The sequence below is a fragment of the Pezoporus flaviventris genome, unplaced genomic scaffold (assembly GCF_033815535.1).
Source record: "Pezoporus flaviventris isolate CSIRO_AGI_PZ_B2104156 unplaced genomic scaffold, CSIRO_AGI_Pfla_v1 ptg000025l, whole genome shotgun sequence".
In the NCBI taxonomy this organism is placed as follows: domain Eukaryota; kingdom Metazoa; phylum Chordata; class Aves; order Psittaciformes; family Psittacidae; genus Pezoporus; species Pezoporus flaviventris.
The window spans coordinates 28,720,552-28,745,221 of NW_026892573.1; the positions used below are offsets into that span (position 1 = coordinate 28,720,552).

The following is a 24,670-nucleotide window of genomic DNA, read 5'->3' on the forward strand; positions in this document are numbered from 1 at the left end:
AAAACATCTTTTTGCAAAGGTATCTCTTTCTCCAAGCCAAAATCTGTACCAGGAACCATCAGTTCCAAACCAATCAGTTTAAGACTTGGTATATCCTATGTACATTGTTAGCACAGATATAGGTAGGACTACAGTCATATAGAATTACATCTATACAGTGTTAATGCCAAAAAATATTTAAAATTTACCTGGATGTGCTGAAAACTGCCACAAAGCGAATGTGTTTTTATTGCTTAAGGAAAATAAAGAGCTGACTTTTTGTTAGAGGTCTCACTCAAATTTACAATCGTGTCTTACTTTGGCATGGTAAGAGTGCTGTGTTTGCCACAACTGCACTGAAGCAATCAAAGTGTTATGGCAACCAAGTGCTGGAGCTCCTGTCCATGGTCATGCAGAACTCAGCCTTGCAAGGAGCTGAGAGCCTGTTGGCACAGGGCTTGCAGCATGAGCACTTGAATTCTTGACTTTACTTAAACTCATGGCTGCTCCTCTCTAGGAAATTCCTCTGGCCGTCAATGGGTGAGAGTGTAGTTCTGGATAGGGAGTGAAGAAGCAGCCATTGATATAATTAAGTGCAGATCTGCAGCTAACAAAAGCCATTCCTTGTATACTGTCTTCTCTATGAGGCAGGTTAATTAGAACAAAAAAAAATACTCTTTTCTGGAGTGTAAAAACAGTAAAGAAAAGATCCTCATTTATTGCTAATTATATTAACTGACAAAATGACACACATGTTGTCTTACTCTGTCTCTAATTTATTGCAGTTAATGCTGATGTCAAAACAGCTTGCTTTTTCTTCTATCATGTGTGTTGGTTTAGAAATTCACACAAGCATACACATCGTATTCAGTCATGTGCATACACACACACACACTCTTATTGGAAGTTCTGCAAGAGGAATGAAGACCATGACTGCAGACTGCATTCACTGTCTTACAAACTCCTTGCAGCAAAGACGGAAAAAAGTGTATTTTTAAATTCAATTAACAAATTCCTCTAGTTCCTCTCTAAAGCTTAATGTGATGCTTGTCAGATTCACAAGGTTATTCAGAGACACAAACTATGGATGGCTTTGCAAAGGCTGACCACTGTCACAGTCCTCCAACATGGGCTGAAAGACATTGGTCATGCTTGTGCAGAAGGCAAAATGACACCAACGATGGCCAAAAGATTCAACCATGCTGTTATGAAACTGAATGATCTAACGACAAAGTAAGGAACTATGTTCTTTAACAAAAGATTTCTCATAGGGCCTATAGGATTCAGTGTTTACAATGCAGAGCTGTTACCATTTTTCAGAGTTGGTCTTTTATTCTTCCTACTTAGGTTTAGCAGCACAAAGCCAGGAGAATGATGGAGATGAGACAAGCAGTGCGGTAGCTTTTTTTTGCACTAACCAATGCAATAAAATAATTAAATCACAGCAACCAAATCTGGTTCAGAGAAACTTATTCAGAAATCTGAGCAATATTAAGAAAACCCATACTTTGGTTGACACATAATGCCCATAATTCTGGATGAAGTTGCACAATTTCCCAGCATGTCAGATTGAATTATGTCTTTTCAGCAGCACTTTTCAGTTGTCAAAACAAACCATGGAAGAGGTTTTCCTTTTGCTAAGCTTCTAAATCAATTTCTCTGGAGTCGCTGAAAATTTCTGTCCATCTCTTCCACATTTCATCTAAGTTAAATACCTCAGCTAGTCAGACTGAAATCTGAAGGGCAAAATATATAAGGCTATAACCAGAAACAGGCTCAAGCTGAAAACCTTTGTGCTTTGGAACAGTAAACCCAAGAAAGGAAAATGAGCATGCTGGTGAAACCGAGGGATTGAGAATAAAATAATTTACTTCATTATTTTCAAACAAAACCTCAATGTAATAATTTTATCTCTATATTCTCCTTGCTCTTGTATTGATGAACACATATCTTTTCATTTGCTTTTCATTACCATCCTATTGTTAGAAACTGCATTTTAATTATTTGGACAAATTAATTGAAATATAGTACAAATAATAGATAAAGTGATTTTCTACGTAGCTTTTGTATCAATAATTTGAGATATGGGAAGTAAGTTTCATATTTTCCTGTCAGGCTCCTGCTGATTGCTAATGCCGTAGGATTAATATGATAAGAAAAAATACCACTTTTGAACTTTATATTGATAATTGTGCATGAAAGAGTCACAGTCAAGAAAGAAATAAATGTGAATGCATTTAACATGCTATGAATAATTTTAGATTATTTAATAGGAAAAAGATAGATTTAATTTCACTTATTAAAAAGCCTAAACAATAATTTCATGTTATGTATTAATATTGCTTATTTATTTATTGAAACTTTATATTAACATTTTAAAGAACCTTCCTGTGACCAAAAGCATGACAAGCCATCAATTGCAACATCACCATCAAGAGATCCTTGCAGTCTTATGGCACATCCCCAAACTGCGGCTTGCAGAAGTGATCTGTACATCAGCTCTCAACAATGAAGAGATGGAGTTAGCACCAGCAGTGACACTGAAAGGACATTGTGTTAGGTTAAAGTAACTCATGTTCATATTTGTTGACTCATTTTCAATTTGTTCCCTTCACTGTTGTTATGAAACTCAAATATGAGCCATGGCTGTGAAATGTTTATATCCTGCAATGAAAACCTCTGCAATTTAGATTCAAAAGATCCAATGTTTTCATAGCATAAAAAGAAATTGGATCAAAGCATTTATAGGAAAAAAGACAGTAAAAAGCAGACAGAGAGACAAAGGATCAGAACCGGGAAAGAGCTATGTGCATGTGCGTGTGTGCCCACATCTCATGTTTAGTCACGTAACCCTTCTCATGTGCCCATGGGCACTGTGAAGGACTGTCATTGACTCGGAGAAGTTAACTTGGCAACATTCTTCATACACACTTTCACCATGTCACGTTTGTCACATTTGTCACCGTGTGACATTCCTGCAGCTTGAAATCCTCTGCTGCCCTATGGCCTTGACAGAATCAATTGCATCCCTCTGGACCATTGCATAAGAATAGAAACAGATCGTGGGTGCTCAGTCTGAGCTCCCCTATACACACCTCTGCCTGGTGTACCAGACCTCTACCCCAGCTACAACTAGGCAGTCCTCTGGATACTTCATGTAGCATTTGGAAGGCCTCTCTACATCTACCTGGCCAGTGCCATTGGGTGTCTGATATCAACCTATCGCACATACAGACAGGTCCCTCATAATTTCCTTCCCAGGGATCCCCTAGCAATTAGAAGGAACAATCTGGGAATATCCCTACACTATTTTCACTGCTCTTCTTCGAAACCTTATCCCTTAACTGTGCTACTTGCAGGAAAAGCTGATGTAGTTGGGCTCCCACCCTGTCATGTTGGCCAATATAACCTCACTTCTACCTTTGGCTACTTGGCTATCTTTATCTATTTAGTGCTTTTTGTCAGCTATCAGAGACACCTGTAATCTTTATACCCTGTGTTTTCACAATGCCTTACTGATGTCTGTAAGCAGCCTTCTAGGGACTATAGCGGTACAAATACTGCATGCTAAATTCAATAAAATACTGCCCCACAAATGTGAGCTACACAAGCCCCAGCAACCTTCAGTACAGACATGAAGAAGCAAATCTCCCCAGTCAGTAAGAATACAAAGAATACTCTAGAAATTTATCTCACTATTTAATATCTAAATTTCTTACACAAAAGGCAATTGAGGACTTCTTGAATTGCATCATATAATTCCCAGACAACAACTGCATTAAGATAAAGTTACAATTGAACATACATATCAATAATTTAAGGTAAAATACATTACAGGGTTATATATTTAGCCCCAAGCAAGATTTACAAACCTAGGAAGTTTACAAATCTGGTTATAGTGAAAAGAAAACCAAGGGTGTTTAAGAACTGGAAATGTAAGAACAGCTGCCTCTAAACAGTGAAATATGATGGCCACTGTGAAAAAGGAGGCAGCATGCCTTTGGCATCAGACCTACTGAAAACATTGCTTCCATTTTCTAAAGAGGAAAATTCTTCGTGGAATTCTTGAAGGAAAATATTATATGGCAACCTCTATTGAAGAAGGCACTCAAAGAATCTTACTTCAAGTATCAAATAATTTAGGAGGCCTATTAATTAAACTTGTTTAGAAATATGTTTATTTCTGAACTCTTAAAATAATGTTTATAAAGTAAGTTATGCCACTTTGAATAATAAATTGCAGTCTTGATATACAAATGAAGTGAAATCCCAGCTTTTGGCATTAAAACTCAATCCATTATAGAACCATTAATTGTGTTTCCAGGCGTTGTTCATTTTTGCCTGGAAAACGCATGGACTATAGTGTCGTGTAAGCTAAAGGATTTAGGAACCCAAGTCACATCAAATAAAAAGACTTAGGGGTCCTATATCTTCCTGATGGATTTTCTTAAATTTACACAATTATCTGGATGCATGGACATAATGAAACCCCTTAAGATAATTAATATTCTTACACTTAATGCAGGATTCCTGCCCAAAAATTACATTGCTAACCATGGCGCTCACAACCATTACTTATGCCCAAACACAAAAGCAGCTCATTCACGGCAGCGCATACTAAAGCTTGAATAACAGCCCGGTTGCCCAGCAGATCTCCAAGTACTTTACAAATGAAAACAGACTGATATGACAATTGTTGGACATGCACAGCTTCCGCTGAAGTTGCAAAATGTATCTCAGGATTAAGCCATAGTCAAAGAGCCTGTTTTTGCACATTACCCACTAAAACTCCCCCTGGCCTCAAGACTCGGTGAACTCAGCAGGGATGCTTTGGTGAATAAGAGGTGCTGAACAGGGCTCTCATGCAATTTCACAACGTTCTATTATCATGCTCCATTACCCCTTGCTACAACACACCTCATTTTACAAACACCATATAAAGGACCAAATACCATAACAGTAGAAGAACCTAGAGCAAAAAAGGCAAATAAACCCCCAAACTTAATAAGCAATGCAAATGTAAGTGGTAGAGTTAAGAAGAACCCACGATGCCTGGTTGTCAATCTTATGCTTTAACCTCGAGGTCAAGAAGCCCTCTTCTGCTGTCATTGCCACAACAGACCATGAACTGAGAGTGAAAATCTGTGGGGAAACAAGGAAAATATGAGAAAGCACCTCTTTGGCCTTGGAAAAAAAACCTCACAGAACTCTTCTTTTTGATAATCACACTGCAAGATTGGGGACCACTGTCTTATACAAAAGCCAGTTCAAGACTCCTTTGAAGTACAGGAAAAAAATGATCTTTTCTGCCCCAAGGATGAAAGGCCAGGCCACTTCTGTAATTAAAAGGAGAGGGACAGAGAGAAGGGGCAGAGGTGGGATGGAGAGGAAAGGGAGAGCCTCAGAGAGCCAGGCTCACCCCTCCTAACAATAAGATGAGGGACACAGATCCATCCTGCAAAGCTGGAGGCAGCTGCCTGCATGGCTTTCCAAGGCTCTGGCACAGGCAAAACAGGCAAAGGGGTCTTGCAACCCTTTCCTTCTGCAGCCCTAGCCCACTGCTTGCTCTTTCTATGCTTTAATCTTTTTTGCATGGCCCAGGGTAAAATTTGTCACTCGTGTCAGTGGTTCATAGGCCTAACTTGACAAGTGGCTATGTTATTAGTTTCCCTGGAAATCGGAACGGAATATTGAACACTGCATTCTTTCCTATGCAGAATTTGAAATTTAGACCACTAAACAATCTAAATCCTATTTTCATTCTGAATAAATTTACCTACCCTTTTATTTTTTAACACCATCCACCACTCCCTTGGTGCTAGCCGCTAATTATTTGGAAGTTTTATAGCTTCCTTTGAGCTCATGGTTGGTTTTCCAGCTGTTATATTTTTAATTGCACAGACCAAATTTTAATACATTGCCTACTGCAACCATAAATCAACGTGTTAGAAAGCAGACTGCTCAGTAATTGCCATTTTTTTTACTATACTGATGCAAGCAATTTCAATATGATTGAATTTTCAAATTTAGAAACAATGCAAAGAGATTTAGGAGAGAATGCAGAGTTAAGTGTAAACAGCAACCAGCAGACATTGTTTTCACTTGCATTAGAATTCGTATTTAAAGAAAACAAGTAGAAGGACCACTTTATGAACCACTTGTAACACAATGGCTGCTGTTAAGGACTCAGTATCAAGTGCTCATCTCACCTCATTGTTTTCCAGATCTGGAAGTGCCTAAGGAAACAATACACCCTCCCTTAGATGTGGTAAGAGGAGCTGAGAAACACGGGGAGCTATTTTTCAGTGACTCCTGGCTAAGCCAGAATTATATTGAGAGATTTCAAAGGCAAAATCTCTTCTATGCAGAAGACCAGAGATCCCCTGTAGACTGTCACAGGGAATGTGCTTAAGTGACAATGCGATACTCTGACTTCTTCACAGAAGTTAAAACGCTATTGTAAGAGCCAGAGCAACTAATCCAGTGATAAATACTGACTTTCCTGATAGATGTTTTTTATCAGTCTCTTGCTGTAAGTATTAACAGAAGGCACAGTTTCATAGCTGGGCATTTATTCACACAAGAGAAATATCAACTGTTTTTTTACTGGAGCCGAGATTTGGACAGCCCAAAGCATCCCTGCACTCAGCCTTTCCCATTGAGTGTCTTGGCATCTTCATAGAGATGATATTAAATGTAATAATAATACTTGGTGAATTGGTAGGCACGTTGGCAGGCACATTGGCTTTAAGCCATCTGAATCTGGGCTTCTAGCATAACATCCTAGTGCAGTGAATATTATATGACGTTAAGGGCAGAAAGGCACTACCAGCAGTTTTCACTCTGAGAAGGACTTAGTAACATCACAAAGCTGCCACCTTTACTTCCTCTTGTTTACATGGAAGGGAGAATAAATACATATCAATAAATATAGCAATTGTTTACCTTTAAATTACACTTTAATTTAGGTCAAGCCTAACACTTGTAACACCGTTTATCTTCTCAGCACCCTCAGGTTTCCCATGCCTCTCTAAGACACCTATGGACTCAGTTTGAAACATCACAGAAAGATCTCTCAACAGGAGCACATCCAGAAATTAAATGCAACGTAAAGAGCATAAACTGAACTTTTTCATGATGGCAGTAATCTGTACCCCTTTTTCAGAAAAGCAAATTTACCACAACTGATTTCTCTCCTTTACTCCTCCTAAAATGGTTATATTTTTGTCCCTTAACTAAAAATATTCTCATTTGGATAACAGTTCTGTTGTGCTCCTACACTTCTACTCTACTCTTAAGGCCAAGAAATGAGGCATCTTATGAGCTCCTGTCTAGGGTATATCCTGGGAGAAGTGACCAGTCAGAGGAGCAGAAAGTGTGGAGATGACCCAACACACATGAATCAAAAGATACCACAAAAGCACTTTCAAATGGAAATAAGTTGGTCTTTTTCTGAATTTCTGCAATTCTGAAGTGAGATGTTTCATTTGGCAGATGAAAATTTCCATGGAAACCAGCTGGATTTGTGAAAAAATCCATTTAGTAAAACGCCATAAATTTCCATTATGGAAGGATTTAAACAGAAAACAGATTTGGAGCAGCTTGGAGGTGGAGCCCAGGCCCCAGCCCAGGATGCCCCAACCCACATGTTGGACCACAGCTGCTTTAGCCCAGAACCAATGATGCCTCCTTCATTCCCAGTACTTTAAACTCGTTTCATATAATCACTGATAAGACATAATTGATGCAATTTAATCTCTTTTAATTAAAATAAAATATTTATGGAGAATGCACAAACAAGACAGAATAAAGCTGTTGCTGTGCTCAAGATACTCATCATTTTCCTTTGGAGGAGTTATTTTCATCATGCTGCAGAAGCATCTTCTCTATTTGGGTTATTTTATGACAATGCTAAATGTACAAAGTTAGTGAGTAATGACATTAATTTATGAAGTCTTTATTCCAATGCAGATTGACTCCTGACATTGAAACTTACAGTTTCTGTACAATAATTAGCACTTATATTGTTCTTTATACTTTCAAAACACAATTATTAACTAATCCATAATACACTTTTCTGGTGTATTAAGGGTGGCTATGCTGGTTAACAAAATAATCAGAAGCCAGTTATGCACAGCCAAGGAGTCAGTACCCACTGACTGTTGTAACCTCCAATGATCTCTTTCCCTGTGCCATCACCTGCTTCTGACTTTTTATCCACAGACTGCATTTACATTTCCCCAAGAAAGATAAGAATGTGAGCTTCTTCTGGTAGTAAATACTGAGATACCTTTACAAACAGCTGGGAAGGGTTACTGCAACCCAACATAAAGAAGAAACTTACCTTAGAGTTAGTTGTCTTCCTTTAGAAAGGGTCTAAATTTCTAAGTTAGATGCACATTTCAGAGCATCTAGCAGAGATGCAGGCATCTAATTGCAGGAAAAAGTAATGCAGCTATGTTATTCTTGGGACACAAGCTAGGCTACCTGTGTGTTACCCTCCAAGTCAGGTAGGCAAATCCCTCTTATTCAGACTCAGCCCTGATAATTTGTATCAGAGGAATGGTTTAGGTGGTTGGGGTCTCCACACGAATTTCTACGCAAACTCACACGTACACATGTGCAACACAACAGAGGTTTTGGAGAGCAATACTGAAAAGTATGGACTCACACACAAAACCCTTACAACCACCACTGATGTGCCCAGCTGTACAGCAAACCTTCAGCAATCATTTCACAAACAAAATCACAGAAAAGACAAAGTATCAGGTCCCTGATGCTCTCTCTTTTGTCCCCCTTTCACACTCAGTGCCTGTCTCTCTGTCAGGGGAAAGCCATCAAAATCATCACTGAGGACTATAATATAATGCCATGTAGTTTGTGTTGGTGCCCAGACTAGTGCAAAAGCAAAGTAAGAAAATCAGTTCTGGGCAATCAGTCTCAGCCATCCCCTCTACATGCTCCCACATGTCAACGTGGGGTACAAGGGGGAAGGAAGACACAGGCACTGCAAATGCATGAGGACTCTGTGATGCTATATACATACACACGGAAACTTGTTGACACAGAATGACAGAGAAAGGTCTTAGCAAGGTTTACAAAGTTCTGGTGCGGATGAAGCCCACTATCCACAAGGCAAGACAAGCTTTGATCTACATCGTGTAGTTTATCACCACATAAAGATATCCTGAAATGATGAGCAGCAAGATTTGCAAAAGCAGCTGATGAGTCTGACATCAGTTTTGACGACACAATGTAGATGACTCAATGTAGACAAACATCAGGATCCAGATTTACTGGGGAGGAAAAACTCAAACAAAACACCAGCAACAAAACCCCTACTCTGAGCCTCTCCAAGAAATTCTTGTCTAGGAGACATATGCAGTAAACTGAAGCTAAAGTAATCTGACTGACTTAACACATTTGTTAAACATTTCTTTGTGTATTTAGGCACCAAAAAGCACTAAAACGATAGTTAAACTCAGCATTTGCAAATGCTGTGTAAAGTTTGTAAAGCCTGAATTTTCTGCATAATTCTGACCTATTCTATGTAAAGCATGTAAAAGCAAACATGCAGTATGTTAAGTGCTAAAACCAGCACTTCTTACTTGGGCTAGTCTCACATGTTTCCCTTGCAAACTGCAAGGAGAATGAGAAAGTCACTAGAAAGTACTTCAAGATGTTTAATAACAAACTTTGCAGAACAGTTGACTAATGGCAGATTTCTAAGTCAATGTTTAACTATAAAATATGATTAAGCTGAACTTTAGGAGAAGTGATCATTCACGTAATTGAGCAGAGCAGCAAATCAGGATATTCCTATTTTGGTGTGGGCACCTGGCTTATAAAATATTAACTATAATATCCTTGAAACCATCTCCAACCCTGAAACCTGAGGGAAAATTTACTTATGTTCAATAGATACCAGAGCTTCTAAAAGAAGATGGATTCTCATGTAAAAATATAGAGAAATTTTTACTTTCGAGATGAATGGTATACCGTTAAAGGCTTCTTCACACTGAACTATGGTTAATATTTGATTTTTTAAAGTCCATTTACTTCAGCTTTGACTTAAGTCTCTAATGTAGCCATCATGCGGGTGAGAGAGGCTGAAATCAAAGATATGTATCTTCAGTGCATTCATCTGTCATGTAAAAGGTTTTCCTACTCAACGTTAGTATTAAGCAGGGGGGGTTTTGAAGCTGACATGATATATGACATTCTTTCAATGGTTCTGAGGTTAATCAAGTATTTTCAATGAGTCTGTAGTGAGGCATTGAGATTGACAATGAAGTCTAAACCTGATTCTTATTTCTCTTGTCAACTGACAGGTTAACAGCCATGAAAAATGATGTAAGAAAGAATGATGCTGATCCAGATCATGGAAAAGGGGAATTTATTGTAGAAGTAGCTCAGTAGTAGAGATTTGCAGAGGCAATGAATTGACTTGCTGAAAATCTCAGTTTAGTGTGAGATGTGATACTGTACAACTTCTTAGCACACACTTACAATCAAAGAATGTCTGGCATATGACAACTGTGAAGAAATCTATCGCAGGCATCCCATGCAGCTCTTAAAATCTGTCCATGTGGATCCCAAATTCCAGTTTCCAATGGTTCTGTGTGTACACGCATGCATAAAAGTCTATACTATTTCTGGTATACTCAAAGTCCGTGCCATTTCTGTTCTTCATAACGATGACATGGCCACCTATCCATTAAGTGAGCCCTACATCAGTATTTCTACTTTCACTAAATATCCCTTATGTTGTCTCTCTCAACAAGCAGAGATCAGAGTCAGGAAGGCACACAGAGAACTGTAACTATTCACGCTTGGAACTGAAATCCTTCAGGAAGCTGTGCATGCAAGTGAAGTGCTCAGGAACACCTGGATGTAGATCTTCCCGGAACACCTGGATGTAGATCTTCCTTTACCTTTTTGTCCTTCTCTATTTCAGTAGTGCACGCTTTATTTTTTATTTCATTTCTCATACTCTGCCATCATTCTCACCCATTGGTAATAAATTCAGATCGAACAACATCCTTAAAATTGAGTTATAAGTAAATAATCATCTATAAATCTCCTATCTTGCATTGAAATTCTAAATTTAGTTAATTTTCTACTGAATCACAACAGTTGTCTGTTTTTTTTTTCCCCAGTTTTGCTCCTTCCATGAAAATATTGACTGTCCTACTTGCTTCAAGAATTATGCCTGAGAGAAAGTGTTGTCTAGAGACTAAACCAAAGGCATAGTGGCCAAAGAATTTAGTTCTGGCTTCATTAGCAGTTCACCTGGTGAGCTGGGGAAAGCAACTTCACCTGCCTGCATAGCATTTTACAAGAAGCTACTTCCCAGGGACACCGGAAGAGGTTAATTCATCCAGCCTTAGCTTTGCCCATCCAGCCTAAGTTAGTCGTGGAAGTTCCCCCTATAGCTAGTGAGGAGAGATTCACCTCACCCTCAGAGGCTGAATGGGTTTTCCATTGAGAGACCTTGGGTAACCAGTGTAGCTAATGGCCTCATTTAATTAAAGAAATACATTACTTTTCAGTCTGCATTTGCCTATCTCTGTAATATAATTAAAAGAAAATCCCTCTATGTGTCAAAACCTATAAACATTCAAACTATGAAATATGAAAGACTGTCCCTATTACTTGCATTGATCTCACTGTGCATTTTGTGCTGACAGCAGCTGTAGCACCAGGCCAAGAAAATCCCCAATATGGCATCATCCCGTGTGATATTTAGCAATGCTACCATAGCAGCTGTCACTTTATGTTAGGCTTCCTATCCTCCCTCAGCATGGGATCTCAAGCAGGCTATAATCCCCACATCCTTTGGGAAATCTTCATCCCTTCATATCATGGACCTTGATCTATAGTTGCTCTTTCGCCCTTTCTTCTCTGGTATTTTAGTATTCACATTCTCTGGGGCCATGAGCTGAACACACAAGGATTGTACAGAACCTGCATTTTAGCATTAGTTTAAGCACACAAGTGTCAGACATATTGACTGTATTGTAAAATTTCATCCAGTTTATGGACTGTTTTGTATTTTCAACCATGTCTCTACATGAATTAATTCACTTAAAGGCAAAGAAGGTTTCTAGTGAGCTTCTGAGCTCTATTAAAATAAACCATGCTACACTGTTCAGGTAAAAAATACTTTTGTGGAGAGTTTAGTATCTTTAATAGCCCAGTCACCCAGGACCACTTTCAAGTTAACGTAATAGCCTCTAAAAAAGGTTGTGTAAGTTATCATGAAGACTGGGAAAAGCAGTAGCAATGAAACAGGTCAGACTTATACAGTCCTTATTAATGTAAGTAAAGAAAGAAAAGAATCTGACACTGAAGTTAACAACAACAACAAAAACCCACCAAGCTGTATCTCTTCAAAGTGCAAAAATACATAAGAAAAGAAAGAGAACACCTTTTAAGGTGAATAGATTGAAATAAATATGAGCTTCTGGAGTCACATGGTGTATGAAATGATGCCATTGTGAAAGGATTAGATAGAAAAAAACAGTAAAATTTATTGTTTAAAAATTAAGAAAGGAAATACAAAATGCCGTCAGCATGGAATGATTCTTTTTCCCATGTTGGAAAGCACAATTAGAAATTGAAAAAAGAAAGAGAGTGATAGAGGAAAGAAATACTCAAATGCGTTCAGAAATACTTTCAAGGTTTTCCCTTATCTGGTTCTGAAGAGAAGAGCCCTGGGCTCCCCTCTGCTAACTCAGCAGCACACTCCCAATTCCAGCTCTCATTCCTTCCACTACGGTGAGACAGATACGTGGTTGGGAATGTTCCCCTATTGCCAGAGATGTAAACCCAGGGTATCAGTTAAAAAGAGAAACTCTTCCTGTAGTATCACCGTAGTTCCAAAACTGTTAATCCTATCAGTGATGAGAAACTACTACAAGGCCAGTACACAGATCCAGACATGTCTTTTATGTTGCTGGAAGGTCTTGTTTGCTGAAAGAGCTGTCACTGAGGGGCAAAACCAGAGGTGAAGCAGGTTTCAGTGTAGTGAACTTTAAAACAGGGAAGAAAAGTGGGAAGAATTTGTAGCCCATAGTTCACGGTTAAATTAGCAGCTGCAAACGTACCAGCTGTTGCAAAATGAAAACCTCTTTATTAGTTTTCCCAACGAGACTTGATTATCCTAACAAAAGAGTAAGAAGAGGAAATTACTAAATTTTAATTAATAAATTGCCAAAGAAAACCAATTAATAATCTTGAGCATGAGGATTTAACAGATTTTTTATGTGTATATGTAAATATAATTAAGCAGAGAAGGCTGTATATGAACAAAAAAACCCTAAACACTATAATGAAAGCTTTAAGAAAGAAATAGACACCCCCCCCCCCAACACACACACATAACTTCATGTTATCACATTTAAAATGGGAACAAGAAAAGACAGGTTTTAGAAGGAAATCATGTTTTCCCTGCACAATTTCCTACAGTTGACATTGACAACTTTATGGAAAAATATATTATTTAAGCAATTTTAAAGCCTAGTGATAGAAACAAGAGCGAAATATGACTGACGCACAAAATAAGCACTTAAACGGAAGCATTTGTGAAAATGGGAATTGAGAAAGCACAGGAGTCTGTAAGAAAACAACCAGTACAATCCAGCAGACTGGGATGACCACATTAAACACAAATGAATCTGCATAAAAACATGAAGAAAATGAATCAAATAACTTGTTTCATGCATAGTGAATGCTGCCTATTGTAGACAAAGCAAAAAACCATCAGAATTCTGCTTTTTGTAAAATATTCAGCGTTGGACTAGTTACACTGTGTAGCCCTACTGGGAATGTGATCTTCAAATTTAGCCGAGGGATTAAAATATAACCTTTTGTATCTTATGAGAATACTACAAAGGCTTGACTTTAAAAGAACATTTGTAATCCCTGGTGCTCCTTCAGCTGTGGCATCTGGAAAGCCCCAGAAATATCTGTCCGTGCTCTACAGAGGCAGAGTCTCTCTTAGGTGCTAATCTGCAGTAGAGCGGAAGCTGTGGTGAGGACAGCTCAGGCAAAGAGAAAACAAATGCTGTGATAAAAGAATTTGAGAGTGGATCAGGAGATTTTAAAACTGTCCTCTAAGTTTTAAATATGCTTTGCTTTGTTGGTTTTTCTTTTTCTTTACTTGCAATAAAATGATAAAGTTGGAGACTTCACTCCAATGATGTAAAAATAAAAGCAGAATGCTTTAAATAGGCCCAAAAGCTTCTCCTAAGGTAAGGATCTTACATGGCCAGACAAGTGGGATACTACCTTGACAACTGCTGCGTTTGTCCTAAGGGTACAAAGGCTGCATTTAGTAGATCAAAGGAAAGAAAATAGCAGATACCTATCTCAACATCTAACTGTGTATTGCTGACATAACCTTGAGCACTCAAGGGTAAGTGCCAGAGTTTAAGTTTTGAGCACGTACCAAGTTGTGCTGCGCAGCCACATAGCACTGTTAACCAATTTATACAGAAATCTCTACAACAAAGAAGCAATTTCTTGTTTCATGAACTTCTGCACTTCTTCTGATGAAACAAAACGTGTTAAAATTATCAGCAGCAGCAGAACTAGCTTTGACAGCATCACCTGCAGTCAGGCTAACCTCTCTTCAGCCAGAACATCATGGACAAGCAAGGGAGGCATAGGCCTGACATTTACCCAGCTAGAGAAAAGAACTTAACTATTCTGTAACTTAGTAAGAACCCCCTTTATCAGTAAATAAGAAAACAGTATAGTTGGAGGTGCTACTGTAAGAACAGGGTGAAAAAAAAGGGAAAAGGGGAAAAGCAGCCTTTGATACTGCTATTTGAATGAGACTGCAGCCCTTGCCTCCTGCACAGGAGAACTTTGGTGCACTATCAACTATTACCAATAGATTAGGATCTGACAAGGACAAGGAAAGGATTTTTCAACCATTCTGGCCAGCAGGACAGTGCTCAGCGCACATAACACTATGTGCTTGTCATGTGCTTTCTTCTCTGTCTAAGCTGTTGGCCACTGTTGGAAACGGGATCCCCAGCAAATGGGCTTTTGGTCAGGTCTAGCTTGGCCATTCCAAGATTATGTTTTATTCTTTAATACACATGCATGAAATATAACCTTAATATCTTGCATTCCTTGGCAATTGGATACAGTGGCTTCCAGATGAAAGCCAACTGCTTTAATGCAACTTTATCCAAGTAATTAAGAGACATTGATTTTCAACAGCTGGGAAAAGGGGCCTTTAACATGAGCATTCACATTTCAAAGTATAGAAATGACCTAGACAAAGAAGAATAAATACAACAATTTGTTCTAATATTTAAGGGTGGCTAAAAAACAAATGGAGACTCCTTTTTTTACAAGGAATCACATGGAAAAGACAAGGGGTGATGGGCACAAGTTACTCACTGGGAGGTTCCAACTGATGAGAACAATCAGCCATTGGAATAATCTCCCCAGGGAAGTGGTGGATTCCCCAGCACTGGACACTTGGACACAATGGCTGAACAGGGTGCTGGGACATTTAGTCTAAGTCATGCTTTGCCTAGAAAGGTTGCAGCAGATGATCCCTAAGGTCCCTTCCAAAATGGGATTCTATGATTCTATAAATAATTTATTCTTCCCATACATTCTGTAGCTATCTTATTCCTGCAGCATCTTGGAAAGGTTAAATATCTGATCAGGAATATATGTAACTGTTGTACCAAAACAGGAGACGTGTTTGTATTCTGAGGCTGGAACGGGGAATGAAATTGAATAAAGAGCTAAAAAGCATCCATGACTATTCAGGGAGAGACCTGTAAAAGAGATCCCTGGATTTTTACTCTGATACTGTAAAAAAAGCAGATCTCATGCATTGGCAGGGCAAAAGAATTTGTAAGACAAGAAGGATGCTTTTGTAAAAGGTGATGCTGCTTATGAGTGTCAGGTCTGTTCTAATGCCTCCCAAGTTCAGGAACAAAAGAACTAAGGAGTGCATGTAGCTGCCCTGAGACCCTTTTAACTGTAGGTACACTCTCCAGTAATTTCCTTAGTTAATGTCTGCAAAGAGAGACACTGCCTATCAGTCTCTCTTCATCTGATACTCTTGTTCTAACTAAACTCACCTACTCACCGCACCACAGGCACAAGTCACTGAGCAAGCAGCTAACAGCTAATTCAAGAGGTGATAAAGCAGAAATTCTCTAACTGTAACGTTTTGACCTCTTCACCGTTGGCGGGACTAATCAAACTGCAGTCAATGAATGTTTTCCCTATATGCAAGAAAGCAAATTAATTGGCTGGCTTGAAAGATTTAAAGCACATGAAAGTTCTGAGTGGTTGGAGTTTTCCAGGGGCTGCTGTGAGGGAATAGCTGCAGAGGCACTGCAATGCAGCACAAGGCAGCTCACAGACCACTGACACTGAATATTCTTAGGGCTAAGTTATACCCTTTCATGCTGCTGCAGGAGGAAGGAACACGAGTATTTGAGACTAAAATGTGCAATAAAGCTTTTTAGCAGCTTCTTGAGGAGTCCAATATTCTGTCTGCCCCCACTCCCAAGCTCTGTCTTTCAGGACAAATTGTCACTATTTCAACCAAAGTTCATTTTCCTTTGAAAATACATTTCAGTTTCAATGACAAAATGTTTTGCTTGTTTGCTTCCTTCCCTAATTCCTTCCATACTGGGCTGTAATTTGCGATGGTTGCCATTAACATCAAAAGATGTCCTGCATAAAAACCTTTAAGTGTAAAAAAGTGTTTCCCTATGTGGGATTTGTTCCCATTTTAATTTCTAATTAAATATTTAACAGGGACACACTGTTCCACCTTAGGATAATGTCCAGGCTCAGGTTTTTATTTTGCAGAAAGTCCTGCTCAGTAGCTCTGTATCTGTACAATGTTTTAAGTGATCTGGGAGCTGTTAAGCTGGGAGGAGAGTTAAAATGCTTCCAAGAACATTAAAAATTGGAGAGCAAAGCTAAATATAAGCGATTGGTTCCTCTTCTAATTTTGTTCTATCTGGCATTTGGTCTTTAAATTCTCTTTAGTAATTTCAACCATGCACAGAATATGTGAACTGCCCATGGATATAAAAAGTCATATCTCTGAAGCCTGGGGATACTTTGAACACATGCATAAACCTCCATATGAACTATATCCAAAGTGATTGTTAACGATCATGATGCTTGAAACTACATGACCTCCATGTTATGTGTGTACATAAGGTACAGTACACAGGTGATCTTCAGTTTTTAAAACAAAAGTAAGGAATGATTCAAAAAACCCAGAGTTATGGCTCCTGTTCCTGAAACTATAATCTCTACTCTTAATGTTGGACTCTGACTTTTTAGTCTCTGTTATTTGTTTTCCTCTTGCTCCCGATAATATTTTCACATTTTTATTTACAGAATTTGCATTTCTGTTTGGATTTTAACATCTCTTTTTGCTCTTCTATTTCTCCGAGAAATTAAGGAAAAAAAGAAGATGAGCATACATGAGGAAAACAGGGAGTGAAAAGCAGAAGAGCTGAGTTGTCTATTCTTCATACTACCCCTTGTATTTCCATTCAGCTCCTTTTCATGTAATCACTGCTTCTATGTTCCACTCTCCCTTTGTTCACGGTTTCTGTGCTCCTTCACAGTATTTGCTCCAGGACCACTTCCGTCTGAGGGGACAGGCAGTGTGGTTCAGATAAACACCATCACCAACCACAAGTCTGACAGCATCCAAAAGATTTGTGATGCTGGTTCTATGTGAGCTAGTCTCTGCACTTGTTTGTTCCAGACAGGATGACAAAACAAAGTGCCTTAATATCAAGAGGAAAAGCTATTCAAGTTGATGGCAAGCGCTAGATGTTTTTGCAGGAGTTGCCATTCTCATGAGATTTGCTGCCAAGTCTGTACACAGTAATGTGAGGGGAGTTTAGGAGGTTTAGATGAACTTCTGACTGAAACAAGGAAAGGAGAGTCTAAACTATGAAAGCTGTTTCTGTAGGATCCACCTCACTATTTTTCCCCTCAGCAAGGTATATTATTTGGTGTTGGAGACACTGCCAAGATAAGTGTGTGGTAAGCTTTTCCTTAGGGCATAAAAGCTAAAGCATTGGAATATAAGCTTTCCCTACTAAATATTTGAATTGCTAATCATCAGCTGGCTTATAGTATTAACTGGCACTTGTATCGACATCACTTAAAACCTGAAATAACAATAGCTAAAGGCTTCACTGAACGTTTTTGTTTGCAACAGCATCTAAAGGCTTAATGCTCTGGAAAAGATAAATAAAATTAAATGAAAGGAAATAAAATACAATAAAAAATAAAAAAATAAAAAAATAAAATAAAATACAATACAATGCAATAAAATAAAATAAAATTGTACTGGTTAACATATACAGTGGTTATTCTTGGATGTCCCCCCAAAAACTTTAAGTTGTAATAATAACTCAGAGCTTCCGGTATGAAAATGGATAAATCAAGCTACAAGCCTACTTTGCTTATGTACTTCACACATTTTGGAAGCATTTTAAAATGAGGAGCCCCTGAGGGAAGCACAGTTTTAAGACTGTATTTTATGACTACGTTCAAATATATGCATCAAGATATGGTAAATAAGAGATCAGATGTAAATAACAGAGAAGGGACAAAAACAGTTCTGCAGGATCTTCAGAATAAAAATAAGCTTTTTTGCTGATATAGTGTGTTTGTCTTTCTGTGTTCCCCGTAAAATTCCTTGCCAAGGTTATTTAAACAACTGGTTTAAACCTGTGTCCTTTTTCTTTGCTGTTAGGTATCTTTAAGAAAGAAATACTTCATTTCACACCTATATTTATACAGTTGGCATTAACCAGCATCTCAGATTAAAATTAAATACTTCAGCAGTAATACTACATGTGCTGGACAGCTACTGAATACTTTATCTTAAAAGATTCAATCATTTTCTATTAAAAGGCTAACTTTTGGGCCTTGCTCTTCACCAGCTCCACTCTCTTCAGTGTGTTTAGAACTATTTGCATGAAACAGAAAACTGGCTGTGCTTCACTGACAAGAACTCAGCAGTCAGGACAAGTCTGCCCTCAACAGGGTTTTTGGTGAATGAAGCAGCATTATAGGAAAAAGGGAATAAATATGCAATATGATCCTTGATGGATTTCATCAGCATAATTTGAATTGCATGCTCGCTAAACCAGAATTTGACATAGTACAGAGCTGGTAAAATATAAGGGGAAAATATGTCAACTACAAGTGCAAATATAACAGGAAAAATCTGTCAAGTGATGTATTTTCTGTATATTAACCATGGCATAGAACAACTGTGAAATGCCAGTGATTGCTGCAAGTACTCAGACACCATGGTGATAATTGCAGTAAAAAATTGCCAGACAGCAAACAAGACTGCTGGAACTAATGGGAACATGGTTTTATTCAGAACCCAGTGGATAGCTATCTGCAATGGAATTGCTTTTCAATACTTTTTCTTTGGAATAACTTTGATTATTACTTATGCATTTGTATATTAATATGTTCCATTTCTTCAACTAAAGACAGACACTTGCAATTGCATTTGCTCACATCTGCTCCTTTCTTAGTATGGCCTAATTTATTCTGTTTAGTGATTCAAGTGCATGATACCAGATATGAAGCACAATTATAAGTTTGACTAAAATACCAGTTGGTTTTTTCCTTATGTTCTATTATCAGGCTCTGGAGGAAAGAAAGATCTCATGCTGGACAAATTCTGGTAGTACTAATTCATCTTCCCTGTGTCCCTGCCAAAACCGACTAGCTGAACCTGCTATTAGAGCTGTCATGTTCCAGCTGAGCCCTACATGTGGCCTAGGCTGGGCACAATGGGGCAGAATCAACAGCTTGTGTTGACAGGTCATAGGACTTGTGAATTGAGCTAGAACTGTTTACTGAAAACTGATAAAATGGTGTCAGCAAGTCTTCACAGGCACCTGTAGTTGCTGAATTCATCTGGAAAGAGTTTCAAAGTAATGACTCTGTGGAGGAAAACCGCAGTTTCTATCAGGAAGTAATATCCCTTTCACAAATTCCATGGGAGCCTCAGGGAGTCATTTGGGTTGTAGCTCATGGACAATGAGAAAGAGTTCAGCCGCTTAACTCTGGACTTGCAAAATCAATCAATCCCTACTTATTCTCACTGAAAAAAGCTTAAACTCTAGAAAGCAAAATATTAGACACCAAGTTATGGATATGATACATCTCACCTTGAATGTCTTATATTTTGCTGAGTTTCCTGTTGATGCTTTTATTTAGAAAGCATCAACATCTTCTCTAGGAAGTACTTGTTATCTGGATCTAACTGCCCTGGAGGTACAATGATACTATCATCCAAAAGTAATCATGAGAAGTTCTATGCATTTATCAGGAAGCATTTATCTGTCTTTGATTCTGATCTGACAGTCTGAAGCAACCTCAGATCTTCCTGGTGTTTCTGTTCATTCTTATCTTTTGCACTGTCTCCAGAAGGAGAAAATAGAAAAGAATGTAAAATGAGCAGTAATGAAAATAAAATTATTAACTGTTGATTACTTATCTATTATACACATTTAAAGATAGCTCTTACTGTTGCATCAAATAGTTCTAAAAGCCAAGTCTGTGTTAAAATACAGCCATTTCTTTGGGATAGAATTGCCACTTGGATATTCATTCCGGATGACTTCAGACGATAGCTGGGAAAAGCGCTATCTACAGCAGCCTCACCCCGTTAAACAGGTGGCTTTAGAGCACTTATCTTTTACCTTATGATTTAAGTTTATTATTTTGCTTACCCTCCGGCTGGTATTGTGCTATGATTGTTACCGTCTGCCCTGCCCCCTTCAGCGCAGCTGCAGCCTGCTCATGGGTAGCACCTCGAAGATCAATACCGTTCACCTGCGGGAGGAACGCAAACAACAACAGATCTGAGTAGTTTAACATTAGACAGAAGGGCAGATGTGGTTTGTTTCTTTAACTATCTGATGGATGTAAAGGTCAGGCTGCCCAGATGCAAAAGTGTAAGTATGACATCAAAAAGGATGGGAGGATGTTACCTATGACGGGCCGTGAGGATCTGCACTAACACCACACCCCATAGTCTGTCTATGGTGACATGCATATTCCCTGACTGCTATTTTGGGGTTTCCTGCTCTCTTGAGTTTACATTTTTGGCAATCTCTTCAGCAATCAATCAATCAATGTAATTTAATATGTAAGGCTCAAAAGATACATTTTCTGTTGTGTTTGAAGGTCACTGCAGAATACTGCAAGTAAGGAAACTGCTCCTTCAGCCAGGCCCTGCCAACCCAGTCTGCAGCATCAGGGAAACCTCTAACACAAACTGCTGGTTGGAGAACTTCCAGAGCAGACACCCCGTCTACCGTTTTCTTTTCATGCAACCCCTCCTCCTATTGACTAGATATACCCTTTTATCTTGCATGTGACAGCAACGGAGCTGCTATCAGACACAGGTTCACTGCCTCACTACAACAACCCAAGAAAGAGATAAAATTCACATACAGAAGTATTAACTGCTCCTGTTGAGTCTTGCTTTGCAGTGACAGTGCTACTGCCTGGCTCTACTGAAGTGTGTGAGATCTCTTATATGTTTATATACTTATTTGTCTTTCCCCTTCACTTCTGCAGGTGTCACTTCATAATGTTTCAGTAAATCACCGGAGACTTTGACATGTAAACCTCAGCAGGAGGTATATCCATTTCTGACTGCTCAAGAAAAGAAAACTAAAAAGAAAGGGTGAAGGAGGAAAAGAGTCTCACAGGAACTCTGGCTGTAGCCTCTGTGGAGAATACAAGCTTCCTGAAAGGAACACAATTTGGGCTACTGCTGAGGAAGAAATACTTTTACTCAGTGATGGTGTTAGGACACTTGATGCTGGATTGCCACGGGCACAGATGTACCAGCACTACAATTACTCATTAACACAGCACTGTAGTCACAGATTTGGTATCGTGGAGTTCCGAGCAGAATCCTTATAGTTAGGCAGCACAGTGCCTGTATTACACCATAAAGGAAACCTCAGCCTTGATTCATTGTCTCCAAAGAAGAAAATTTTGAAGCCAAATCACCTTTCCTTTAATAGAGAGAATGGATTATTGATGCTTTTCCTTTTTATAACTGGAGTCCCTGAGAGAGTCCTGAGAAAGAAGTAATAGAATGAACTGAAGAAAAGCTTAGAGGGGTACTCCTGAATTCCTGAGCTCCTGAGCTGGGGAAATGGAGATGAATGATGTCACTCACTCTGTATTAGAAAGTCTCTCTTAAACAATATAGGAAAACATTGTGGTGATCTGTAACAGTTGTGTTAACAGAATATGAAGCCCTAACAATCATTAATAAATCATAATAATCTCTCTATAGATAAAAGGTGAAGGTATAGGAAAGAATAAAGAAACCACATGCTTGTTCTCCTCTGAAAACCAGTAGTTCTATCTGTATGTGATCTAATAACTAAGTTCCTATGAATGCACCAAGAATATGACAGGAATTCCACCAAAGTTAAGTTATAAAACATTTTCACTTTTCCACAGAACACCAAGAAGCCACTGAACTGGCAGTTGACTTCCTTCTGCCCTTTGCAGGCTCATTCTGGAAGAAATGATTGCCTAAGGTGCAAACACAACACATTATGGTGAGTGAATGCCTCTGACATGAAGTTCACTTTTCTGCTAGGTTATAGGCAAGGAAGGACACTTGAGGAGGACTTACAGGTCTGAGTGGCTGAAGTCTAAAGAACAAGAAAAAGATATGTCATAGAGAAAATAACACATCAACTCTATCTTCTGTAATTTTTATTATGATGATGAGCAAGCTAGACAAAAGAGATGAAGTCATGTTGAACAGGCAACTGACCACTAGGCTGCCACACAGCTGCAGAATAAAATCAAACAAACATTGCCATATAGGTAGGTGGAAGGCTGTTTGCATGATATTTTGCTCACCAATACCTGACATAAACTCATTGCAGAATAATAGGTGTTAAATTTAGAAAGGACTTATAACCTAGTTTGACTTCCTAAAGAACAAGAAAAGTAGATGCTAAACTGGTTTTTTGGCTATTATTTCCTAATATTTAAAAGCAAACATGATCAAGTCCCAAACCCTCTAGTTGAAAACCAGCACATTAATATACCAACGTTAAATCTTGATGAAACACACCATTAATTTACACGTTTTAATCAAATTCTTACTCTCTGGCTGAAATGAACATGAGTTTATGAAAGGATAAGACAAACAATACCCTGTCTCGCTTCTTCCCCCAAACAATGTCTTAATTCTGACAGTTGCATTCAGTGATATTTTTCCCTGACGTGATTTCATTGCAAACTGCTAAATCTGATTTCAGCCTCTGCTTTCAATTAATTTAAGGTAGCTTATGTTAAGAATAATCAATAAAAGAACAAGAAAAAAAACAACAAAAGACATTGCAAGTGTGTGCAGGAAAGTTTAATACGTATTGAAAGAGGTTTTGGTTTTTGCTTTTTCTTTTCCTGTTAAATGGACTTCCTTCAAGAAGCGTTATACAACAAGCAAAACAGCACTGCTGTTATGAGCTTCACTGCATAATCCGGATGTCCTGGCCCAGAATGAACTTGACTGCACAATTTCTGATGCCTAACTCCAAAATGAATTTGACATAATGGAAATAAGAAGAGCCTCCAGCTTATACAGATGTCTGTCTCTTCTGCATGCTGTGGTGGCTAGAAAGCTTACAAACAAAGAGAAGTGCTGCGATGCAAGATTCTAGTTGAAAACTACAGACAAAACTGAACTGAGATGGAGAAAAAGATGCAACTACAGTTCACAGTAATTACAGTAATTGCCTTTGCATGTATTGACTGAAAGTAAAGCATGATGTACTTTGTTAAATACTGAATCATAATGTAAATGAAAGATAAGATTTACATTTTGGGTAGATAGACTTCTTCTAAAACTGGAATAGTTATAGTCCCTTTGAAATATCTTAAGAAACTATCTTAGCACAAATTGGCTCAATTCTGGGTAGTGCCACTTAAAGACTTACTACAGTCTGGTTGTGCTCTTTTAGAATGCTTAAGCATGACTCGTGTAGGTCATTCAAATAAAGGCTAGAATAATGTGTTTTATTCAGCCATTTGTTTATTTAAACCACCTTATTTTGTGTTTGCACAGTGAATAAATGAACATTTGGGATGTCTTGTTGAATTGGAAGGGAAAGGAAAAACATATCCCTCCTCTGCAAATATAAAGGATTTCTTTTAATTTCTTCTTTGAACTGTCACCGACACAACAAGGTGCTTTTATAGAGTAAATTAAATGGTGAGGAAAAGGCACTTTTTTAAAATGGAACAGACAATACAGCAGATTGTGCAAGTTGTGGCTGAATTCTTGTATTTGTTGAACTCAAGAGCTTTCGGTGATGGAAAAAGCAAACAGAAGTCTGAATAAAGACAACTCTTTACAGCTAGAATTGCCATTGTTTGCATTAAGATACAAAGAACCCTATTTATCTGCTTTAACTTGGTATGTTAACTTAAGTACACTTAAGCAGATTAACAAGAGATGAGAGGAAAGCTGAGCCACGTTCTCTAGCAGTCCTGCTTAGTCATTAGAAATGGAATATATAGTGTCAACCATTAGGTGATGAAGCATGGTCTTCCAGTAAGACAGGGAACACTGGAAAGAAACACATCAGAGATGATC

The 24,670-nt window shown here is 38.4% G+C and overlaps 1 protein-coding gene across 37 annotated transcripts in view; it reads right to left on the reverse strand.

Moving 5' to 3' along the window:
• Positions 1-24,670, reverse strand: part of DLG2 (discs large MAGUK scaffold protein 2) — a 998,920-nt gene that overhangs the window by 179,444 nt on the left and 794,806 nt on the right. For all 37 annotated transcript variants that reach the window (XM_061457957.1, XM_061457959.1, XM_061457946.1 and 34 more), the window contains one exon: positions 20,763-20,865. In XM_061457957.1, the coding sequence (XP_061313941.1) occupies positions 20,763-20,865 (103 nt within the window). The remainder of the gene's footprint in view (positions 1-20,762; positions 20,866-24,670) is intronic.